Source organism: Melitaea cinxia, chromosome 11, assembly GCF_905220565.1.
Source record: "Melitaea cinxia chromosome 11, ilMelCinx1.1, whole genome shotgun sequence".
In the NCBI taxonomy this organism is placed as follows: Eukaryota; Metazoa; Arthropoda; class Insecta; order Lepidoptera; family Nymphalidae; genus Melitaea; species Melitaea cinxia.
In genome coordinates this window covers 150,194-171,655 of record NC_059404.1, presented here as the reverse complement: position 1 = coordinate 171,655, position 21,462 = coordinate 150,194, and the positions used below count along the sequence as shown (strand labels likewise).

Here is a 21,462-nt window from a genome sequence, read left to right as displayed (position 1 = left end):
ACTTAAAAACTTCGTTAAAAAGACATACAATTTAAAAAAAAATAACAAAAAAATGGCAATTTAAATTGAAAAGTGTAATTTTAAAGATTAATTGTCGTTAGTGTATTTTTATTAAAATAATGTCGGCTGAAAGTAAGGACAACAAAGTTCTCGAGATGGACGTGCGGCACGGAAGAAACGTGAAGAGCTACTCCTACGAGGAGGCCCTGGACATGACAGGTGATTATTGACGACACGACATATTTAGTTGTTGTGAGCAATGAGCCATACAATTAGATATATTGTCTGTATAATAAATAAATATCTACACAATACATACACGGTCGTCTGTACCTAAAGTAAGCAACTTAATGCTTGTGTTATAGGTAACAGCCGGCTGGTATTTAGCTACATATTATTTTTCGATAAACATACTTATAAATAATACATATATAAATAAATATTTATATTACACCCAGACTCGAGGTGGGAATCGAACCCACAACCCTCGGAGCAGAAAGCAGGGTCACTACAAACTGCGCCAACGGGCTAGTAATAATGTAAATTAATTACACTGCCTCGGGTTTGTTTTTGTTTTTTGTTTTTGACTTTTACGACTTATATCGACAACACTGTGGCTAATTTGTAATGTTTACTGTTTACGCACGGTTTGGTGTGATTCACGTTTACAGGTGTGCGAGCATTTCAGTTGCTGTTGTTTGTATCATGCTATTAAATGTAAATTTTCTTTTATTTTGATTTTATTTTCTTTGACTTACTTGTGTCTAGTCAAGCTATGATGATGATGATGACGGTGATGATGATTTAGCCTGTAACATCTCACTACTGGACATAGGCCTCTTTCCCCATGTAGGAGAAGAAATGGAGCTTAATCCATTACGCTGCTCCAATGCGGGTTGGCGGATGTGCTCCCAACTATGAGTAACGATCGCTATCAGGTATTTATGATAACGACCAGGACCGATGGCTTAATTAATTTCGTGTATAATAAAACAATTCGCAAGTAAACTCGTCACGCACACTGCTCCCGACATGTCACGGACGTTAAAAAATAGTCTAAATTCATTCTTCGTTTGAGCACGCGATGTCAATACGTCGTTTGGTTCACAGAAGTGAGAGTATTGTTACAGACCATTAATATACACATACTTACAACAAATAACATGGCAACCACTCTAGTGTAGTGTGTGGTGCATGCCGCGTAAGCACCTAAACACTGGCGGTTTGCGGGTTCGATTCCCAACTCGGGATATTTGTATTTGAACGAATATTTCTTTCCGGTTTAGATGGTGGATTAAGCCATGACTGTTCTCCCACATGAAGAAAGAGGCCTATGCCCAGCAGTGAGATGTTACAGGCTGTATCGTGAATATACACATGGGTGTCGTGACAGAGATTAGTATATGTATATATTATTCCAGCCTATCGCAGTCTACTGCTGGACATAGGCCTCCACAAGTTCGTGCCAAAAATGCGTGAACTCATGTGTGTTGCCCATAGTCACCACGATGGGCAGGCGGGTTGGTGACCGCAGGGCTGGCTTTGTCGCACCGAAGACTAGTATTATGTATAATCTGAAATATGAATATAATCTGTATATATGTATAATCTGAAAGTCGGAAACGGCTCCAACGATTTTCATGAAATTTAGTATGCAGGGGATTTCCGGGGCGATAAATGTATATAGCTAGGATTAATTTTTAGAAAATGTGGTTTTATCCCTGTTTTTAGGTAATAAAAAAATGGCTACAATATCGTTAGAATACGAAGGTAAATTTCGCAAATGTTAATAAAGTTGTAATAGCTCAGGTGGGAAATCGGCCGGTCAGGATCGACGGAGTAGACCACGGTTCAAATCCCCATGTCTCCAGATCCCTTATTTTTTTTTTCAAATTACACTCATGATTTTTTACTTCAATAACCAGTTCATATTTTATATTATTATGTCGCTAAAGTCAGAAAATATTATTCATATTTTATCAATATGTAATTCGTATTTAAATATGATTTCCAAAAAACACGACTTATGAAAAATACCGAGCTAAACTCGGTCAACCAGGTAATGTATATTATAATTGCGCAAAAGGCGGGCTTAAAACCATAAACCCTCATCTACGAGTACCAGTCAAACTTAACGATGAGGTACGATCATAGAAAAGGTGTGTGTGTGTGCAATTCACACACGACAGAAGTGAAACTTCTGAAATGCCGAATGAAGGTAGATCGTTGTGATTTGCTCTATCGACCATGATCACGGTCCATTAAAAAGGTCCTAAGCGCCATGAAAAACGCGTCGCTTACGCGTTTTGAGCGGAAAATAAGTCTATCTCATTCTCACCTATACATTTATGTGTTTTTCTTTACCGTGACGCATTCTCGTTTCATCGAGTTTCAAAACACAACGATTCTAAAGAAGTTTCATTACAAAAACTATAATACCCAATAGTTCCCGTTTCTAATTTTATATTTGTGTAATTTTAAAGTTATTATTTTGTGCTTCTTTGTGACTAATTTCCAAATAAAATAAAGTTTAACAAGATGAGTTTGATACCCGGATATCAATTAGTTTCATTTAACATGAGAATTTATTGAAGACTCAAATTATTAACGTGGGATACAATGAACATGTCGGCATTTTGAAATGTACGATTATCACACAATGGAGCTATGTGGTGTGTTAGTCAATTTATTACCATTTTATATCAATAAAATTCATATATTATAGTGTTTTGAATATGCGTTTCGCTCCAGCGTTACCCGATATTCCAAGTGTAGAGTCTAGATGGCTCCTGGGATTCTTTTTTTAGAGCAAATAAGCAATAAGCTTACGGCCTGCCTAATGGTAAGCGATTACCGTTAGCCTGCAAAACCAGAAGCATCGCAAGGGCGTTGCCGACCATACCCCCAATTCTCCCCAGGAGCTCTGGTCACCTTCCTTTCCACGGGAACACTATTTGAGAGCAGCGTTATTTAGCTGTGATATTCAGCAGTAATGGGTCGAAAAACTTGATTTTAAATTAATACAAGTATTAATTGTGTTTGCTTGTAAACGAAAAAAACCTACTTCAATTACATCGACCAGAAACATAACGTAGAAAGACGAAAATAGCCAAAGAAACATGCATTATTAGCGATAACTAAAAAGCACTTACATATAAAGCACATTTTATTTAAAAAGAATCATCGAACTAGGTCGAGGTAACATACATAAAAAAATCATCACTTCAGCCTATCGCAGTCCACTGCTGGACACAGGAACCTACAAATTAATAGGAAGCGCCAAAAATGGCGTGAACTCACGTGTGTTGCCCATAGTCACCACGCTGGGCAGGCGGGTTGGTGACCGCAGGGCTGGCTTTGTCGCACCGAAGACGCTGCTGCCCGTCTTCGGCCTGTGTATTACAAAGCCAGCAGTTGGATGGTTATCCCGAGATCGGTCGGCTTTTTAAGTGCCAAGGTGGTAGTGCTCTTACGACACCCACGAGAAGAGAGGGGGTGGCTATATTCTTAACTGCCGTAACTACACAACAGCATTAAAAAAACAGTCGAATTGAGAACCTCCTTCTTTTTTTAAGTTGGTTAATAACTAATCACAATATTTGAAATCAAGGTAACTAGGACATAAGTGTACATATACGGTAACTAGTATATAAGTGTAAATATAAACTTAGATAATAAAACTGACAGTAGGAATACAAAAAATATATAACATATAGTAATTAATATATATAGAAGTAAATTTAGTATAACTTTAAATTTTTGGTCGGTGGACTCACGTAGGATTAGAGATACTAAGTCTAGTTTAATTAGTCCTCTAAGTTGCATGTGTAAGTACCAAGTTATCGAAACTAACAAACTAATATTGGAATAATAAAAGCACGGGCATTATGAGCCCGTGGATATATATTGTTAAAAAAAAAAAAAAAAATATATTTGAAATCAGTAAAATTTCCATTGTTAGCTAATACATACAACAGCACTATACATATAACATCGTATTAAAATATTGTTTTTGAAAACAAAAACAAGAATAAATGGAACAAAAAAGTTAAAAATAGTGTAAAAAGAGAATAAAAATCTATTGTAAGTGTACCTTAAGCATCCGCAGAGAAAAATCTATTGTAAGCATGCATAACCTTAAGAATCCGCAGAAATGTAAAAAAAGAACTTTGAGCATTTACAAACGGCTTTTTATTGTGTTTTATGAGTTAGTAATTAGAAGCAACACACGCGTGAGTCGTGACTCAGTCATAAATCCACCGCAGATTTACTTACAGAGCGTTGGATTCGTTTACTTTGTAGCGGTTTTGTAAATAAATAATAATAATAAACGCTTCACACTCAACGGCCCCCAGAAGGACTTTCTCCTGTGTCCGGAAACACACAATACACAAGCACAAACGCCCAGACCACGACAAACATCTATATGGCCAATACAAATATCTGCCGTGACTGGGGATCGAGCCCGCGACCGCCAGCGCAACAGTTACTACTGTGACCGCTGCACCAACGCGTCGTCGTTTTTATCTGTTTGAGGAAAATTTTTGTCATTTAAAATGGTGGACACAAATAGTACACTTGTTGGTATACATTATGGAGTTTTCCTTAAAGTGTCGGTCAGTATCGAGTGATAAACTCGATTTGTTAAGAATATTAGACGCATACGTACAATTATTTTAGCGGTAGCGAGGGGTGCGGTGGGGGTGGTGACATAACGCGATTCTCCTCATCGGTAGTTTTCATTTTGCCATAACTCTAAAAATATTTATATAAACTAGTGGTCGCCGAGTGGTCGAAATTAGATTATAATTAAATTAAAAAAAATAATAATGAAAATAAAAAACCTTTTAAAAAAATTCCAATTTGAGTACAGATTTTCACAATCAACAAAAGAGTATAATAATATGCGCGTGTGTGATACGGTAGTGCGTGTAATGTTTTTTTTTATTGACTTAATATATTTTTATGCATAATTAAAAAAAATATTAATATTCTGCACTCCGTCTCTATATAAAATATAAGTTTACGAAATTTTATACTCCACGGTCCGCGCATATTTCGTAAAAAAGGGGTACAAAGTTTTTGCTTCACGGTTTTAATATAATATATGGATAGATGATAAGGCGTTTAGGATTATCATAATGTGCATGAACTGTTCAAAACAAGTGACGCATTCAAGTTAACATTAATACTGTATCCATCTAAATAGCTTTCCAATTAAGGACCGCATGGTACCATTTTTTTCTTGTTTCCAAGATAAATGTATGTCATTGCGGACGGTTTTGACGACCTGTAAATGATGGTTATTTTTATCATACATCGTTTTATTATATCTCAAAGGATTTATTTAGAAGGCATGGTCGATGGAAGCTTAAATTATGACTACCTTAACAATTATCGTTAAATTGCAACCAATTTTTTTATACAACTACTCGTAGGTCGGCAAATACAATATAGCGTACGGCTCACCTGATGGATGGTAAGCGATTACCGTATTTTTTTCTAAATTAATAAATTTTTCAAAAACTTGATGTTGTCATTCAAAATGTCACAACAAATCATTTGTTGATTTCACTAACAATGAGATTTTATTTCCATAAGCATTGTTGCCATTTAAGGCTATTGTTTCGCTCCTGTGTTCTGTACTGTGACTTTTTGTTGCCTATCTTTCTCAAAATATAGTCTAATGAAAATACATTTTTGTCTAATCACTAAATTGTTCCATAAAAAAACAAGCTGATTGATGGCTTCAATTTTGTTGTTATTTTCTCAGTTGTTTAAAACTTTTATTTCTAATATTTAATGTGTATTCTTAGGTTTCTTCTCGAGAGTACTCTGGTCACATGTCAGAGCTGTCACACTCATCCTTTTTTATATTTTTTAAATTTAAAGTTTGTTACGAGTAGTCTGACCTCCACCGCAAGGAAAAGATGCAAGTTTAAAAAAACGACATTGCACTCGAGGAAAAGTCGGACAGATCGAGGACAAGGGTTTGTCAACGTTGTTAATGTATCACATCACGATAAATACAGAGTGAGTGTGACGACCGAACATGTTACATTATTTATTTATACAACGACGTAAACAAGTGTACGGATCACGTAATGGCAAGCGATTAGTATAGTCGCTTGCAACACCAGAATTATCGCGAGTGCGTTGTCGAACCTACTCCCAATCCCCCCAGGAGCTCTGGTCACCTTACTCACCATAGGAATACCAGTTTGTTTAAAAAGCAGTAATATTTAGCTGTGATCTTCTGTAAAGTCGCGGTAATTCCCCAGTCCGACTGCCCCAGATTACGAGCCGGATGTTTCCTGCTGTGCCCGACCTCAGATACATGCTCGAAGATACTGTAGTGACATGAAAGTTAAATAATAAATATCAATAACTTTGTTTCACATAAAAACCGTTACAAGGCAAATTACAAAGAATCTTAATTAGCGGAATCACAGGTATTATTATTATTTACTTGCCTGGAAGGTTGACTCATTATCCTATTTGGGTCATTTGAATTCATATTTTTTTTATATACTTAGTAGCTGACCCCAAAAACGTCGTTTTGCTATATATGTTATTAACCTTGGCCGATTCTCAGACCTACCCGATATGTACACAAAATTTCATGAAAATCGTTCCAGCCGTTTCGGAGGAGTATGGTAACTAACATTGTGACACGAGAATTTTATATATAAAATAGATTTTACTGAAGTAGAGAATTAGTTGTCATGTCATGACAACTGACATGGCACGGAATTAAAAAGAAATCATTTAAAAAGTATTACGCTTAGAGGAAACACAATATACATTTTTTGGTCTTGTTGACAGTACTGTAAATTTCACGCAAATTGTTTATCTTAGTACTGAATTACCATAAAATGGTTCTAAATGACTCAGAGAGCGCATGTGTATTAACATATTCTTTCGTTTTATTATAATTAGTATATATTAAACACACACACACACACACACACATATATATATATATATATATGTGTGTGTGTGTATGTATAATTATTTATATAAGTAACATAAAACAAAACCTATTATTTAACTTAAAGTGACCAGAGCTCCTTGGAGGGATCGGGGGTAGGTGGGCAACACGCTTGCGATGTTTCTGGTGTTGCAGGCGTACAAAGGTAGTAATCGCTTACCATCAGGTGAGCCGTACGCTTGTCTGCCAACCTAGTTGTATAATAAATTAATATAGTAACTGTAATATTATGAACAATCTGAACGTCTCTCTACAATCTCTTGTCGATCATAGCATTTCAATTGTAAAATAATTTTTAATCTTATCGATTCCTCGATCGGTAGGAATCTCCAGCTGTCAACTTAGCTGTTGTTAACACATGTGAAATGTTCGCGGCACGTGGTTGTACAAACACACACAAAAGTGTGTTAGCATTTAAATTTGTAAATCTACCAATATTAGATTTTGTATTAATATTACTTTTATTGTTTATTCGTTTAATACCGGAACAGTACAAGGATGTCGACACCATCTTCCGAATGCTTAATATTAATTTACGATTAGTCAGTCGCCATCTTTATTATCTGTTTTGTAGGGTAGTTACCGAATAAATACTTTAATAATTTTATAAAATTGTATTGATTGTAATTTCATTAGATTGTAGTGTTCTTTATATAATTGTTATTTGTTGAAGTACCGGAAGAGCGTAAAGATGGAGACACCATCTTTCGTATATTTAATACTAATTTTCTAATTGGTCAGTCACCATTTTGTAATCTATTGGCGCGATAATTGTCCTATAAATATGATAATTTTAAGTAAAGAGAAAGTTATTGTTTAATTATCGCGCGGTTAGCGTTGCTGCTCGATACGTGGTTAGTGTGATAACTTATTTAATGTAGTTAAAAGTGTGTATTGTGAATAACTAAAGATTTGAAATGAAAAAAAAATAGGTAAAAAAACTTTTTAAGTTAAACGGTTTTATGTTAAACATACATTGCAATGTTTAAGATAAATGTACTAAAAACCAAAAAATAATAAAATAGATACAGTCGTGGGAATTATAAACATATGCATAGACTAGACTAAAATAAAACCGTGGGGCATGTCAATTGTCTACAAATTATCGACTTAATGTGCGATAGACGAATCGTTTAATTCGTCGTTAAAATAAGCAGTTGGCCCGCAGACGGTGAGGAAATTACTTACTATTTTCTTGCTCATGGAAATTCCAATAGTTATACACTCCGTGTAAATAAAAGAGATGTTTCAACTAGTTTATCGTTGGACATTCACACTGCTGGCTGGCAAGGAATCGTTTCACTGCTCGTAGTTTGTCTTTAATCGACAAAACATATGATAAAAGTACTACTCGCTCACCACTATGAAACCCTAAAACTCGCTTATAATCGAGCTTGCTAGCTTGTTTCCACATTCTAGACCTACTTATCACACGTCCATCGTTGTCGGTCGAACAACTGCCTAATTATAGTGTAACATTACAAAACAAACATTTTAATCAACGATTGTAGACAATTGACGTGCCCCACGGTTTTATTTTAGTCTAGTCTATGCATATGTTTATAATTCCCACGACTGTATCTATTTTATTATTTTTTGGTTTTTAGTACATTTATCTTAAACATTGCAATGTAAGTTTAACATAAAACCGTTTAACTTAAAAAGTTTTTTTACCTATTTTTATTTTCTAGTTTTTAGTTTTTATTTCGCATTCTGTTTAACTCATTTAGTGCTTCATTATTGCAAGGCCCATCTTAAATATTGAGGTTGTATAGTGCACTGTATTCTTCTTGTCAAGCCCTTTTATTTGATACCCATATTGGTGGGATTGATAAAAAATTGTTATCAGACATTTGGTAGCGGCGGCCAGCTTAGATTTCAATTTTGCATAGTAAATTGTATTCTACTTGTTGAGACCTTTCATTTGATACCCATGTTGATGGGATTGATAAAACCTAAGTTATCCGCCATTTTGTAGAGGCCGCCATCTTGGATTTTAATTTTATATAGTACATTGATTATACTGGTTGAGCACTTTCATTTGATACCCATATTGATGGGATCGATAAAACCTACGTTATCCGCCATTTTGTAGCGGCCGCCATCTTGGATTTCAATTTTTTATAGTATATTGTATTCTGCTTGTTGAGCCCTTTCATTTGATACCCATATTGATGGGATTGATAAAACCTACGTTATCCGCCATTTTGTAGCGGCCGCCATCTTGGATTTCAATTTTTTATAGTATATTGTATTCTGCTTGTTGAGCCCTTTCATTTGATACCCATATTGATGGGATTAATAAAACATAAATTATCCACCATTTTGTAGCGGCGGCCATCTTGAATTTATAATGATAATGAATAAACATAATTGTATTGTCACCAAAATCCAAAGTGTATACAAAATTTCAGATTAATCGGTTGACAGGAAGAGGGTGAAATTTGAATTACTAAATTTGACCCAAGAATAATAAATAAAAAATAAAACAAACGGGGTGAGCTAAATAAAACCGTTTAATAAGTGTTTCGTTGAGGAATGCAAGTAAATGTATTTTAACTAACTTTCAAAAAAAGGAGGCTGTTCTCAATACGATTGTACTGTTTTATTTATGTTACCTCAGAACTTTTGACTGTGTGGACTCATTTAAATTTTATTGCGATCTGACGAGTAGGTCCTTTTCAAGCTACATCTAATCATGCGAGTTTACTTGCGACTCTTTCTTCGTCGACCTACGTTGAACTATACCGTATAACTTTTCACTAAATTTACCGATTTTGATGATTTTTGTTTTAATCGAAAACTGATTTTTTTCTTGTGGTCCCATTTATATTTAATCAAGATCTGATTATTGCTTTTTTATTTGTCTCCAATAATGCGTGTTTACTTGACTATTTTTCCGTCGATCTATGTTGTATTATTGCTGTTCAATGTAATTGAAGTCGATTTTTTTCGTTTACAAGCAAACGCAATATTTCAGTCTATACTCGTAGACACAGCCCGCGCAGTAATCACTACACTTTGTCTCAATAACCGGCGCGAACTCGATTATCAGCGCGTCTCGACGCAATCACTTGAACGTAATCCCATCAGTCACTCATGCGTAGATCTAAGAGATTGTCTGATCCCTGGATATATGTTAGTATTAGTGCGTCTGTCTCGTCGCACTCGTATGCAAGATATAAATCTGAGAACTAAAGTAAAGTGTCATTCAGTTCATAGCGCATCTAACACGATAATTATGCTACCTTCTTTTTTTTTTAAAGATAAATTAACTCTGTAAAGAATTAACATCTCGTGTTACATCACTTACAAGGCTTCCTAAATGAGCCACAATACTCTTATCCGCGTGCATTCAGCCTGTAATATCCCACTCCTAGGCCTCTTTCTCCGTGTAAGAGAATGAATGGAGCTCTACCCACCACGCTGCTCTACTCCGAGTTGGCGGATGTGGTCCTGACTATGAGTAACGATTGCTGTCAGGTATTTATGATAACAACCGGGACCGACTGCTTAACGTGATGCACGAGAGACCCACAAGGACAGATATCCAAAACGATAATAAATATTTGTACAAAAACAAATGTCTATCCCGAGCTGGAATCGAATCCACAAACCGTTGATGTTTCCGGCGAATACCCACACCACTACACCAGAGCAGGTTACTCTTACCTATTCTCTATGTATTACAGGTTAAGCAAATAATTGTGTTTGCTCGCAAACGAAGAAAAATTGAATTTTTTAATGTGTTTTAACCTCAGAACTTTTGACTGGATGGACCGATTTCGATGACTCTTTTTTTTAATCAAAAGACGGTGCTTGTCATGTGCTCCCATTAAAATTTAATTGAAATTTGACAAGTACTTTTCGAGGTATATCTAATATTGCGACTATTTTCTCGTCTTTCTACGTTGTCTTAGCTATTGATGTAATTGAAGTCGGGTTTTTTTCGTTTGCGAGCAAACACAATAATTTAAATTGAACCGTCTGTCAGTGCCAGGGATTGATATGCTTAAAAAATAAAACCAAAGTAAGACTGCTTTGAAGTAGTGTTGAGTTCCTGAGGTGCGTAAGGGGGCCAGAGCTCTTGGAGAAGTTCGAGGGTAGGTCGACAACTCGCTTGCAATGCTCCCGATGTTGCGAGCGTCTTTAGGCCACGCTAGTCGCTTACAATCATGAGGGCCGTACGTACACTTGTTTGCCGACTAAGTTATATAAAAAAGGAAGTCAACAAAGGAGCTTGGTAATACTCGGTAACGATTATAGTTTGTTGACATCTAAATGACCTTCAGGCGAGAAAATATAAATTATCGGTTATATTTTATTTTTGTATGTTCTGAATAGCTTAACAAGATTTTCGTTAAGTAATTTATGTGTGATAAAAACTCGACAATACATTGACTAAAATGTTTTCTGTCAGCTTATTCTTTCGTTGAGATGCAGAGCTAATTTGTTTTTCACGAATCACGGACATTAGCGCTGAATGTGTGTTGAACAATGGAGTAAAGACACAATATGTTACATTAAATCTTTCGTTTTTATTTGTGTCTGCAGTTTTTTGCTAATGACATTTGCGTAATACTCGTTCGTATATGACAGTGTTTTAAGCTTGAAGTGTTAAGAAATAATTTTTGTGGCAGAAGCTTTAATGTCGATAACTAAATATTATTTTATATTTTTGGAGAGCAAAAAGCTATGAAAAGTAAGCACGACGACAATATATCTCACTTAGGCACCAATATAATGAAAATGGTTTAATTAAAGTTTGGGTAGATGGTACTTAGGTATTAATCTATTACACCAGAACGAATCGACCTGAGTCTGGTATTGGCAGTATTTTATCCCAGAAAAGCGATTGTAAAGAAACATGAATGCAGAATAAATGCAGTTGAGATGAGAGCGTTAAGAAGTATGATAGGAGTTGAACTGAGTGACAGGATAAGAAATAGTGAGATAAGGAAACGTTGTGGTCTGAAAGAAGATGAAGTGACAAAAATTGAGAAAGGTATGCTCAGATGGTTTGGTCATGTCGAGAGAATGAGTGAAGAACGATTGACGAAAAACGTGTATAAAGTGAGTGTGGATGGTAGGGTAGGAAGGGGTAGACCTAGGCGGACGTTCCGAGACCAAAAAAGGGACGTCTTGAACAAAGGCCAGGTCAAGAGTACCCTAAACCGAAGAGCGTGTATGAAGGGAATAATGAAAGTGGACGAAGCGAAAGAAGTATGTAAGGATCGTAGCAAGTGGAAAGATGTGGTCTCACCTACCCCTACGGGAAAGAGGCGTGATTATATGTGTGTATGTATGTATGTAAAAAAATCTGAAAGGCCCAGCAACATTAAATGTAATAAGTCGATGATCTAAAATAAATATAGAATTATTTAAAATATTAATAAAAATACGTCACCGATCAATGGGTTCGCTAACTCTTAACGACGATCTACAGTTACCTTGTGATTCAAACTCCACGCGAATTGCAATTTCACCAGCCATCTGTGAGTCTTCTCCAAATGTACGTTATTGCTTCGTTTTTAAAATAATAACAGAGGGTATTGTTTTGTGTACAAAGTTATATGTACAAAGTGTATTGTTCTATATACAATAAGAATCGCTCTGGTATAGTGGTGCTAGTAGTCGCCTAAAACACCAACTCCCGCTTCGACCGAATCCCGCTCAGGATGGATATTTGTATTTGTATAAATATTCCTTTCCGGTTTGGATGTCTGTCCTTGTGGATCACCCCACCGTGCCTCGGAGAGCACGTTATGCCGTCGATCCCGGTTGATATCATAAATACCTGATAGCGATTGTTACTCATAGTAGGGAACATATCAGCAAACCCGCATTAGAGCAGCGTGGTGGATTAAGCTCCGATCCTTGTCCTACATGGAGAAAGAGGCCTATGCCCGGGAGGTGGATGACACATGCTAACGTGTTGGTGATTGAAAATTTAAATAAAATATTGAAATATTGACGTCGAAAAACATTTAAATAACAATATTTGTAAAAATGTGTCTAATATAGTTATTTCCTCATTGAAAGGTCATGGGAAGTACAACAAGGGTCTTCTGTTCGCGTGTTTTATGCTGATCATAGCGATGTCAATCGACATCTACGGCGTGGGCATCATCGTGACGGTGGCCTCCTGCGACTTGGGACTGAACTTGCAGCAAGTCGGAATATTGTCGTCGATGCCTTTCGCAGGTAACGTACTTTAATTGAGGATATCATCATCACTTTAGCCTATCGCAGTCCACTGCTGGACATAGGCCTCCACAAGTTCACGCCAAAAACGGCGTGAACTCATGTGTGTTGTCCATAGTCACCACGCTGGGCAGGCGGGTTGATGACCACAGGGCTGGTTTTGTCGCACCGAAGATGCTGCTGCCCGTCTTTGGGCTGTGTATTTCAAAGCCAGCAGTTGGATGGGTATCCCGCCATCGGTCGGTTTTTTAAATTCCAAGATGGTAGTGGAACTATGCTATCCCTTAGTCGCCTCTTACGACACTTATGGGAAGAGAGGGGGTGGCTATATTCTTTACTGCCACGTGCCACGTTTCGTCACTGCGCAGTATTACAGTCCCACACGATTTCACTCCCCGTGTTTTATTCATACCTCACGCCTTATATTGTTAAGGGGTAAACTCCAAACATTAAAAACGACGGCATCACGTAAAGGTCGAAGTAAGTCGAGGAGACGAGCAAAGACTTACACCCAGCCTAGAAACAAATACTTGTATGAGACCATTACAGTCCTCGTCACCGATACGTAAAAAGGAAATTAAGATACATTGTAGACTTACTTGAAGAGCGACAAACTACTTCACATTCAGTCTGTTGCAGGTATTATCGTGATGTCCTACCCGTGGGGCTACCTCTCGGACACGCGCGGTAGGAAGCTGGTGCTGATGTGGGCCATGAGCGGCAGCTTCATCTCCGCTGTCATCAGCAGCTTAGCACCGAATTGGAAAGTTTTAGCTGCCATGCGGTTCCTCAGTTCTGCTTTGTAAGTATTATGTTATTTGTTTCGTTTGTGCTTTAAAGGTACATAGCCTTGGATAACACTTCCGCAAAATTAACAGAATCTGGTTACAGTAACAGGTAAAAACGGAACCCTATTACTAAGACTTCACTGTCCGTCCGTCTGTCTGTCAGTCATTTATTTACAAAACGTCTAAATGGTTGTAAAATTCCGAAAGGAAGGCCGATTCGAGATCATTTTGGATTGTGATTGACATGTCATACCTTAAGTTTAAAAATTTTGGCTTTTACAAACACTTATTAATGATTACATGCGTGCTTTTACACTTGTAAATTAATATTTCCTTTCCAACAAAAAAAGAATTACTAAAATCGGTTCATGAACGAAGGAGTTATCCCCGAACATACGAGTACATAAAATATATATATACGGTCGAATTGAGTCACCTTCTCCTTTTTTTGAAGTCGGCTAAAAATATTTATAGTGTAATAAAAATTATCAAACAAACAAGCTGATACCTGATAATCGTAACAAAAAGAACAAATTTGAAATGACAATTGGAAGCTTTACAACCTCTTATCTTCAAGGTTTGCGTTTCTTATGAATGACAGTTACGGTTTGCAGATCGTAAATTTCCTAAGCATCACTAAATATTAGTTCACATAGCGAATATCTGACTGCCATTTTATCTGTTGATGCGGCTGCCACGTACGCAAGCAGTCTAGTACTCGGTAAAACCTCCTTTTTAGATAGTTTCTAATTAACAATAAATATTATATTGGAGGAAATTATATTTATTTTGATTTGCAGCTCCAGTGCAGCGGAGTCAGCAACTTATGCGCTGCTGGGTGAGTGCTGTAATGCTAGCACCCGAACTAGGTACATGCTTCTCATGACCAGCGCGCTCATGCTGACTCCCACTTTGTATTACGGTAAATTATTATTATATTCCTTTTAAAATTAAACTTTTCTCTTCTACTTCTAGGAGTAGCTTAACTTATTTCGTTTTCTTTTTACTGAAATCGCTGACGTCGTGAGGTGAAATAATTCACAATATTGTGTGGTACGATTCTGCATAACGTCTTCTTTTGATAACATTAATTTATGGCAGATTATTACTTAAAATATCAATCAACCATATCAGCCTTTCGCAGTCCACTACTGGACATAGGCTTCCACAATTCACGCCAAAAATGGCGTGAACTCATGTGTTTGGCCCATAGTCACCACGCTGGGCAGGCGGGTTGGTGACCGCAGGGCTGGCTTCGTCGGACCAAAGATGCAGATGCCGGTCTTCGGCCTGTGTATTTCAAAGCCAGCAGTTAGCTTAAAATATACTACAGTTCAATGAGATAAAATTTAATTTTAAAAGTTGTTCCCTTGATATTTGTATTCGACATCTGATTTAAAAAAATACGATTTTTAGGGCACAAATTCCTCGGATCTATCTAGATTTGAATGCGAAACTTTGTTGTTAATATCAATGTATTTTATCCACAAAACGTCTGCTAATAGCAAGTACTAAACAAAGATATTTAAAATTCTGTAACTCCTGTTCGTCTACTAGTTACAAAGTTTCATGTTCTTGAAACAGATAACAACAGACTTGTAAACGATGGCGATAAATAAAATTAGCAGTAGTACAGTTACTGGTCTATATATTTAATTGATGTCGGTTTTTTTTTCTTTTCATTTGCAAACAAATAATCCTATTACTAAATTATCCTATATTATATATACTATGGTATAGATAGTTGATTTTAAATTTTTATTTGACGAACTCCTTATCAGACGCACGTGTCGCGGCGATGAGGATTTCATTATTATATTTTGGAAGAGTTTAATCGGAATTGTTATCTACGAGTTTGATGTGATCTCGATACGACATTTAAAAGATTTGCGTTACTTTAATATTTTACTTTTTAAAACGCTTCAGCCTGTAATATCTCACTGCTGGATATACGCCTGATTCCCCATGTAGGAGAAGGATCAGAGCTTAATCCACTATCCACTACTCCAATCCGGGTTGGTGTACATGATAACAACCGGGACCGACGGCTTAACGTGCTCTCCGAAGCACGGTGGGGAGACCCACAAGGACTGCACAAACACCCAGACCACGGCAAACATGTGTATGGCCAATACAAATGTTTGTCATATGAGGGGATTGAATCCGTAACCGCCAGTGCAACAGCCACAAACTAGTGCTGTGACCGTTGCGCCAACGCGACGTAATAAATATAATGTTATGATTTGAGTTCTTTGAGGATTTTTTTTTTGTAATTATAACTTCTGGAGTAATTAATGCTTTATAGCCGAAAAATTAAGAGAACAAGTGAGCTTCATATTAATACACATGAATCCTAAAATGTTTATACATCCCAAACTTTTGCACAAGGTAAAATACCGCTGGAAAAAATGCATACAAAAATACATTAGTTACAAAAAAAATCCGTCTTTCCAGTGTGGGCATACTTAATAGTAAAGTTGAATTTCACGATCTATATAATGGGCATCGTGTACCGTCCCTGGCGTCTCCTGACCCTGGTGATGGCACTACCACTGGGCATTGGAGCGCTCCTACTGTGGTACTTCAGCGAGAGCCCCAAGTTCCTCGCCAACGTCGGCAGGTTCGATGAAGCGGTCTTGGTCTTAAAGCGGATTTATAACGTCAATGGAGGGGAGTCAGAAAAATATATTGTAAGTACTATGCCTGCTGCGTTTCTCACATTGTCTGTATTAAAATATATGTAGTGTGGATACGAGAAGGATACGATGATTTCGTTTACTAACATCTTTGAGTAGTCTTGGAATTTATTCTATAAACAGTGTCTTTAAAACGATCCTGAAAGTCAAAAATAACTTAAATTTAAAATTATATCGGCTGCATGAACGTGATCGATGGTTGTATCCACTATGTAGACCCTGCTTTCTGTTCGGCGGGTTGCGAGTTCGATTCCCGCCTGAGTCTGCGTGTAATATTTGTATATATTTATATGTATCTATGTATGTATTGTTTCTATGTATATTTATAAAAAAATATAGTTATAACAGTCTGCTGTTACCTGTAACACAAGCATTAAGTTGCTTACCGTAGGAGCAGACGACCGTCTGTGTATGTTATAAGATATTTATTTATTTATTATTTATTTATGTTAAAATGGTACTGTTTGAGCCACTGTCTACTGCATCATCTTTCTGCTTACTATATCTTACTCACATGATATTATTATGTCGACATTGATATCTTATCTGATAGATAAGCAGGTTCAATGAGAAGAAAAACAGAGCTTAGTACACAACATAATTAAATACCAATTTAATTGCAAAGGAATGTACGTTATTTTTATATAAAAAAAATATCGTTACTTTGTCTCTTAACATAAAATAATTTTCAAAGATCACGTTATATATATAGTTTTGCTAATAATATCCATTCTTTGAGGATTTCAAAGACAAATCTCGTAATAGTGTTGCTGGATTATCTAACACAGTAGCAGGCTAGTGGCAATACTTCTAATGCAGAAAAAATATTGAAAGCAATTAAGGATGATTTGAAAATTTATAAGTTTAGATGGCTTTTATTCCAGGTAGAAAAGATACACCTAGAAGAAGGCAGCAAGGAGAACCTGGACAAGGTGACTCTCCGCTCGCTGTGGGAACAGATCGCTCCGCTCTTCAAGCCACCTCTCTTGAAGAGGACACTCTTGCTCTATTATTTAACGTTCGTCGTGTACATCGCGTAAGATGCTTAAAAAATTTAATTTGTTAACCGGATTTTGAACACTATTTTATTTAGATAACGGTCCTTACAAAGTAAGTAAGACCTTACACCCAACTGGGCTAAGCTTTAGACTAGGTAAAACCGAATTATGGGGTTTTTGGGGGTGGAGGGCGGAGGGTGCAGGGGAAGCTATACAAGGTAACTGCCACACTTCGAAACCCCATGGTTATGGAGATATCCTTACCCCCAACTGCCCCAATGGAGAGATTCATAATCCTCTGATACTCTCAATAATGTCATGTAGGTAGTTGAGGGAAACACGCTCCAACTATGGGCTAGACCGCTAGAAACGTCTTTATGGCTTATACGTATTACTGGTCCATGTAATTGAAGTCTAACGAACGGAAGTAGAGAATCAGAGCCCAGGCGTGATATAAAAGTTCAGTAACTCCATTCAGCTTAAGATTACACAAGGATAAGGCATGTCAGCCGACGTAAACGATTACCAGAGCACACATTTGGCACGTGCCAACTTTATCTTAGACATTGATGTCAACAAGTTTTTTTGTTATGTGCCATCTAGTTACATATTTATTCTTTAGCTCTTAATTTTTTTTTATTTTTTTTGATGCAATTCTTTTGATACATACTACATACGTAATGCGGTCGTGAGTACGAGTACTTCATCAGATTTAGGTGAGGTCAGGTTTAAAAAAATGTTTGTATTGCGAAAATAATTTTTCTCCAAATGTTTTATATGGCGTAGACTGGAGTGGAGTAGCGTGGTGGATTAAGCCTTAATCCTTCTCCTACACGGAGAAAGAGGCCAGCAGTGGGATTTTACAAGCTGAATGGGTATATGTATTTGAAAACCTCCGACACAGATTCTCGACCGTACCCCGTAGGGGTACTTCACAAGGCCCCATAAGGAACTTCGTTCCGAAAATAAACACAAAAATGTTCACATCAATTTAAATGACGTGTATTTTGTTCAGGAATAACAGCTTCGCGATCATCTTGCCGTCGATATTCAACGTGTTCTTCACGTCGTACGCCAGCCGCGGCTCCGGCTCCAGCTTCTGCGAACTGTTCGCTGATGGCTCCAGCAACGACGCCACACCCGTCTCCTCCAATGTTACTGCCATCGACACCGTAAGTGACCTGATGAAACTAGCTATGTATGCCATCACCCCTACACCCGTATCCATTTTTAATGAAAAAGTCAGTAAGCACGCAAGTAGTGTCACGTGATCTAAAGCGATTACAACCACTATTAAATAGTGATATCTCCAGAGAGGTTACGACTGTAGCACCATATAAAAGATTAAATAAGAGTGATAAGGTTATAAGTGGGAAGGATGGAAGCCAAGTAATTGTTAATTCTGGTTCTTTCGTTGACTGTTACTTATTTGATTCTATTTTCAAACGTAGTAAAAAACACGAAAAGAAATTATAAAATTCTAACTCCAAGTTGCCGACTTCATAATGAAAATGTTTGCTTTATAGGCTAAGTATATACACATGAAAATAATTAAAGCGAAATGTCTGCCCGCCAGGAGCCGGGGTGCGTCAACTCCCTGTCCGACTACACGGTGTACGCGGGCTGCGTGCACGGGCTCTCCTTCTTCCTGCTCAACATGCTCATCTCGCAATGCGCGCGCAGACCGAAGGTAACACTTTAGATCTCATTTTTTTTAATGACTAGCACGGCAGACAAGCGTGCGGCCCTCCCGCTAGTAACCGACGGGATGGTTTTGTAGACAATATATTTATATAAAGTTAAAAATTAATTACGTCTTTATTGTCATGACCTCGATTGGTGGTATATTTAAAATAGTTATCAATAGAAATCGTATGAGCTTGATGACGTAATGTACTTAGGTACGTGGTTAGATCGGTCTTTGACATGAACCAATCATATAAATGCATTCTATTAAAAGGCGCACAATGTTTTAAATTTACTTCAAATACTATCCGGTTCAGGTTAGGGCGTACACCCTAAACGTTTTAGACGAGTATATATTTCAGTTTTAAGAAGCAGATTGTACTGTGGTAGTTTTCTAAATGGTAATGCTTGTTAATCCAAATCGTTTTACTTAGATAAGATTCAAAATGAATCCTTACATGTAATCAGCGGTTTTATAAAGTGTACTTCCATGATCCCATCCACTGAGAGTGATATTCGAAGAGTTTTTCTTACCGGTAAATTATGGTTAAATTCTATCACTCCATAGGATAAAAGTACAATTAATGTTATCAATTTCACTCAAACACTTGTTTCAGGTGCTAACAATAACGATCCTTATAATAGCAGCTATCGCCGCCATCTTCATCGACGTCACCGGGGAGGCGATTTCGGGGCTGTTCCTCTTCTACATATTCTTGACCACCGCGATGGTGTTCGGCGTGGTGTCCTCGTACTTTGTCACGTTGTATCCCACATCCTATAGGTGAGAATATCCATATAGTCTATGTACACCTTTTTTCCTTGAAGTCTCGCTGTATGCCCTTGTCTGATCTTTTTGACTAATTCAGTTCTAAGTTCGCCTCTTGATATTTTCTGTGACTATAATACCAAGGGCCTGTTTCACCGGCCGCGGATAACGCTATTTGACAGAGGACGATATCCAAAAGATAAAAGGTTTTGATAATTAATTTGTTTCAACATCGAATTCAACTGTTTTTATGAGATTCACATTTGCGAATAGAAATATCTCAATATTTAAAAATTAATGAATGAATATCTGTCTCAATTGAAGCGTAACAGTTCCTTATGACCTGTTCTACCACTGCTCTTGTAGTGTATTAGTATCTTATGTACAGGATAACAGGACGCGTTAGCGCAACTGTCACAACACTGGTTTGTGGCTGTTGCGCTGGCGGTTGTGGGTTCGATCCCCGAATATAAGAAACATTTGTATTGGCCATGCAAATGTTTGTCGTGGTCTGGGTGTTTGTGCAGTCCTTGCGGGTCTCCCACCGTGCCTCGGAGAGCACGTTAAGCCGTCAGTCCCGGTTGTTATCATGTACACCTGATAGTCTAGGGAATATATCCGCCAACCCGCATTGTAGCAGCGTGGTAGATTAAGCTCTGATCCTTCTTCTACATGGGGTTAGAGGCCTATACCCAGTAGTGGGATATTACAGGCTGAAGCGTAAATAGCTAGATACTGACATTGTATGTTACACCAAACTAGTTACTGCTATTATTGTGTGTAAAGATATAGAAATAAAAATAAAAGTATAACTATATTTTATAATATTTAAAGGCTACGAGTGAATACGTATAAAATGCTGATCGGACGATATGTATGTGAAACGTACATGTTACATGTACCCGGGCGAAAAGTGGAATATTATAGGCTAAAGCGATTGCTGTGGTTAACATTCTCCAATATTGTATGAGAATTTAATTCAGGAAATTAAACTCATTGTTGTAGACGCACAGACAGACTAGAGAGAAATACAGAGACAGGTGTTTGTATAATATTTACTGGTACTAGAGGAATTTTCTCACTAATATGTATTACATACCGAAAAATTCGTCGATTTGACTCTACGTTGGCTAAAAAATATCAAAAATTGCCGACAAAAAGACATTTTAAAGGTCCTAAGTCGCGGGACCATAAATCTATCTTTAGAATAAATAAACAAATAAATAATTAAACGCTTCACACTCAATGGCCAACGTCAGAATAGTGATATGTTAATGTGACTGCCTTTAGGAGGAATTATGTGTATACTTAACACCTAAGCACAGAACTA

The 21,462-nt window shown here is 37.1% G+C and overlaps 1 protein-coding gene across 1 annotated transcript in view; it reads left to right on the top strand.

Moving 5' to 3' along the window:
* The first annotated feature begins 119 nt into the window (after positions 1–119).
* Positions 120–21,462, top strand: part of LOC123657947 (synaptic vesicle glycoprotein 2C-like) — a 26,872-nt gene continuing 5,529 nt past the window's right edge. Inside the window, exons 1-9 of the mRNA XM_045593427.1 lie at positions 120–219; positions 13,016–13,195; positions 13,835–13,997; positions 14,784–14,905; positions 16,438–16,677; positions 17,568–17,715; positions 18,693–18,840; positions 19,284–19,367; positions 19,981–20,147. Coding sequence (XP_045449383.1) covers positions 120–219; positions 13,016–13,195; positions 13,835–13,997; positions 14,784–14,905; positions 16,438–16,677; positions 17,568–17,715; positions 18,693–18,840; positions 19,284–19,367; positions 19,981–20,147 — 1,352 coding nt within the window. The remainder of the gene's footprint in view (positions 220–13,015; positions 13,196–13,834; positions 13,998–14,783; positions 14,906–16,437; positions 16,678–17,567; positions 17,716–18,692; positions 18,841–19,283; positions 19,368–19,980; positions 20,148–21,462) is intronic.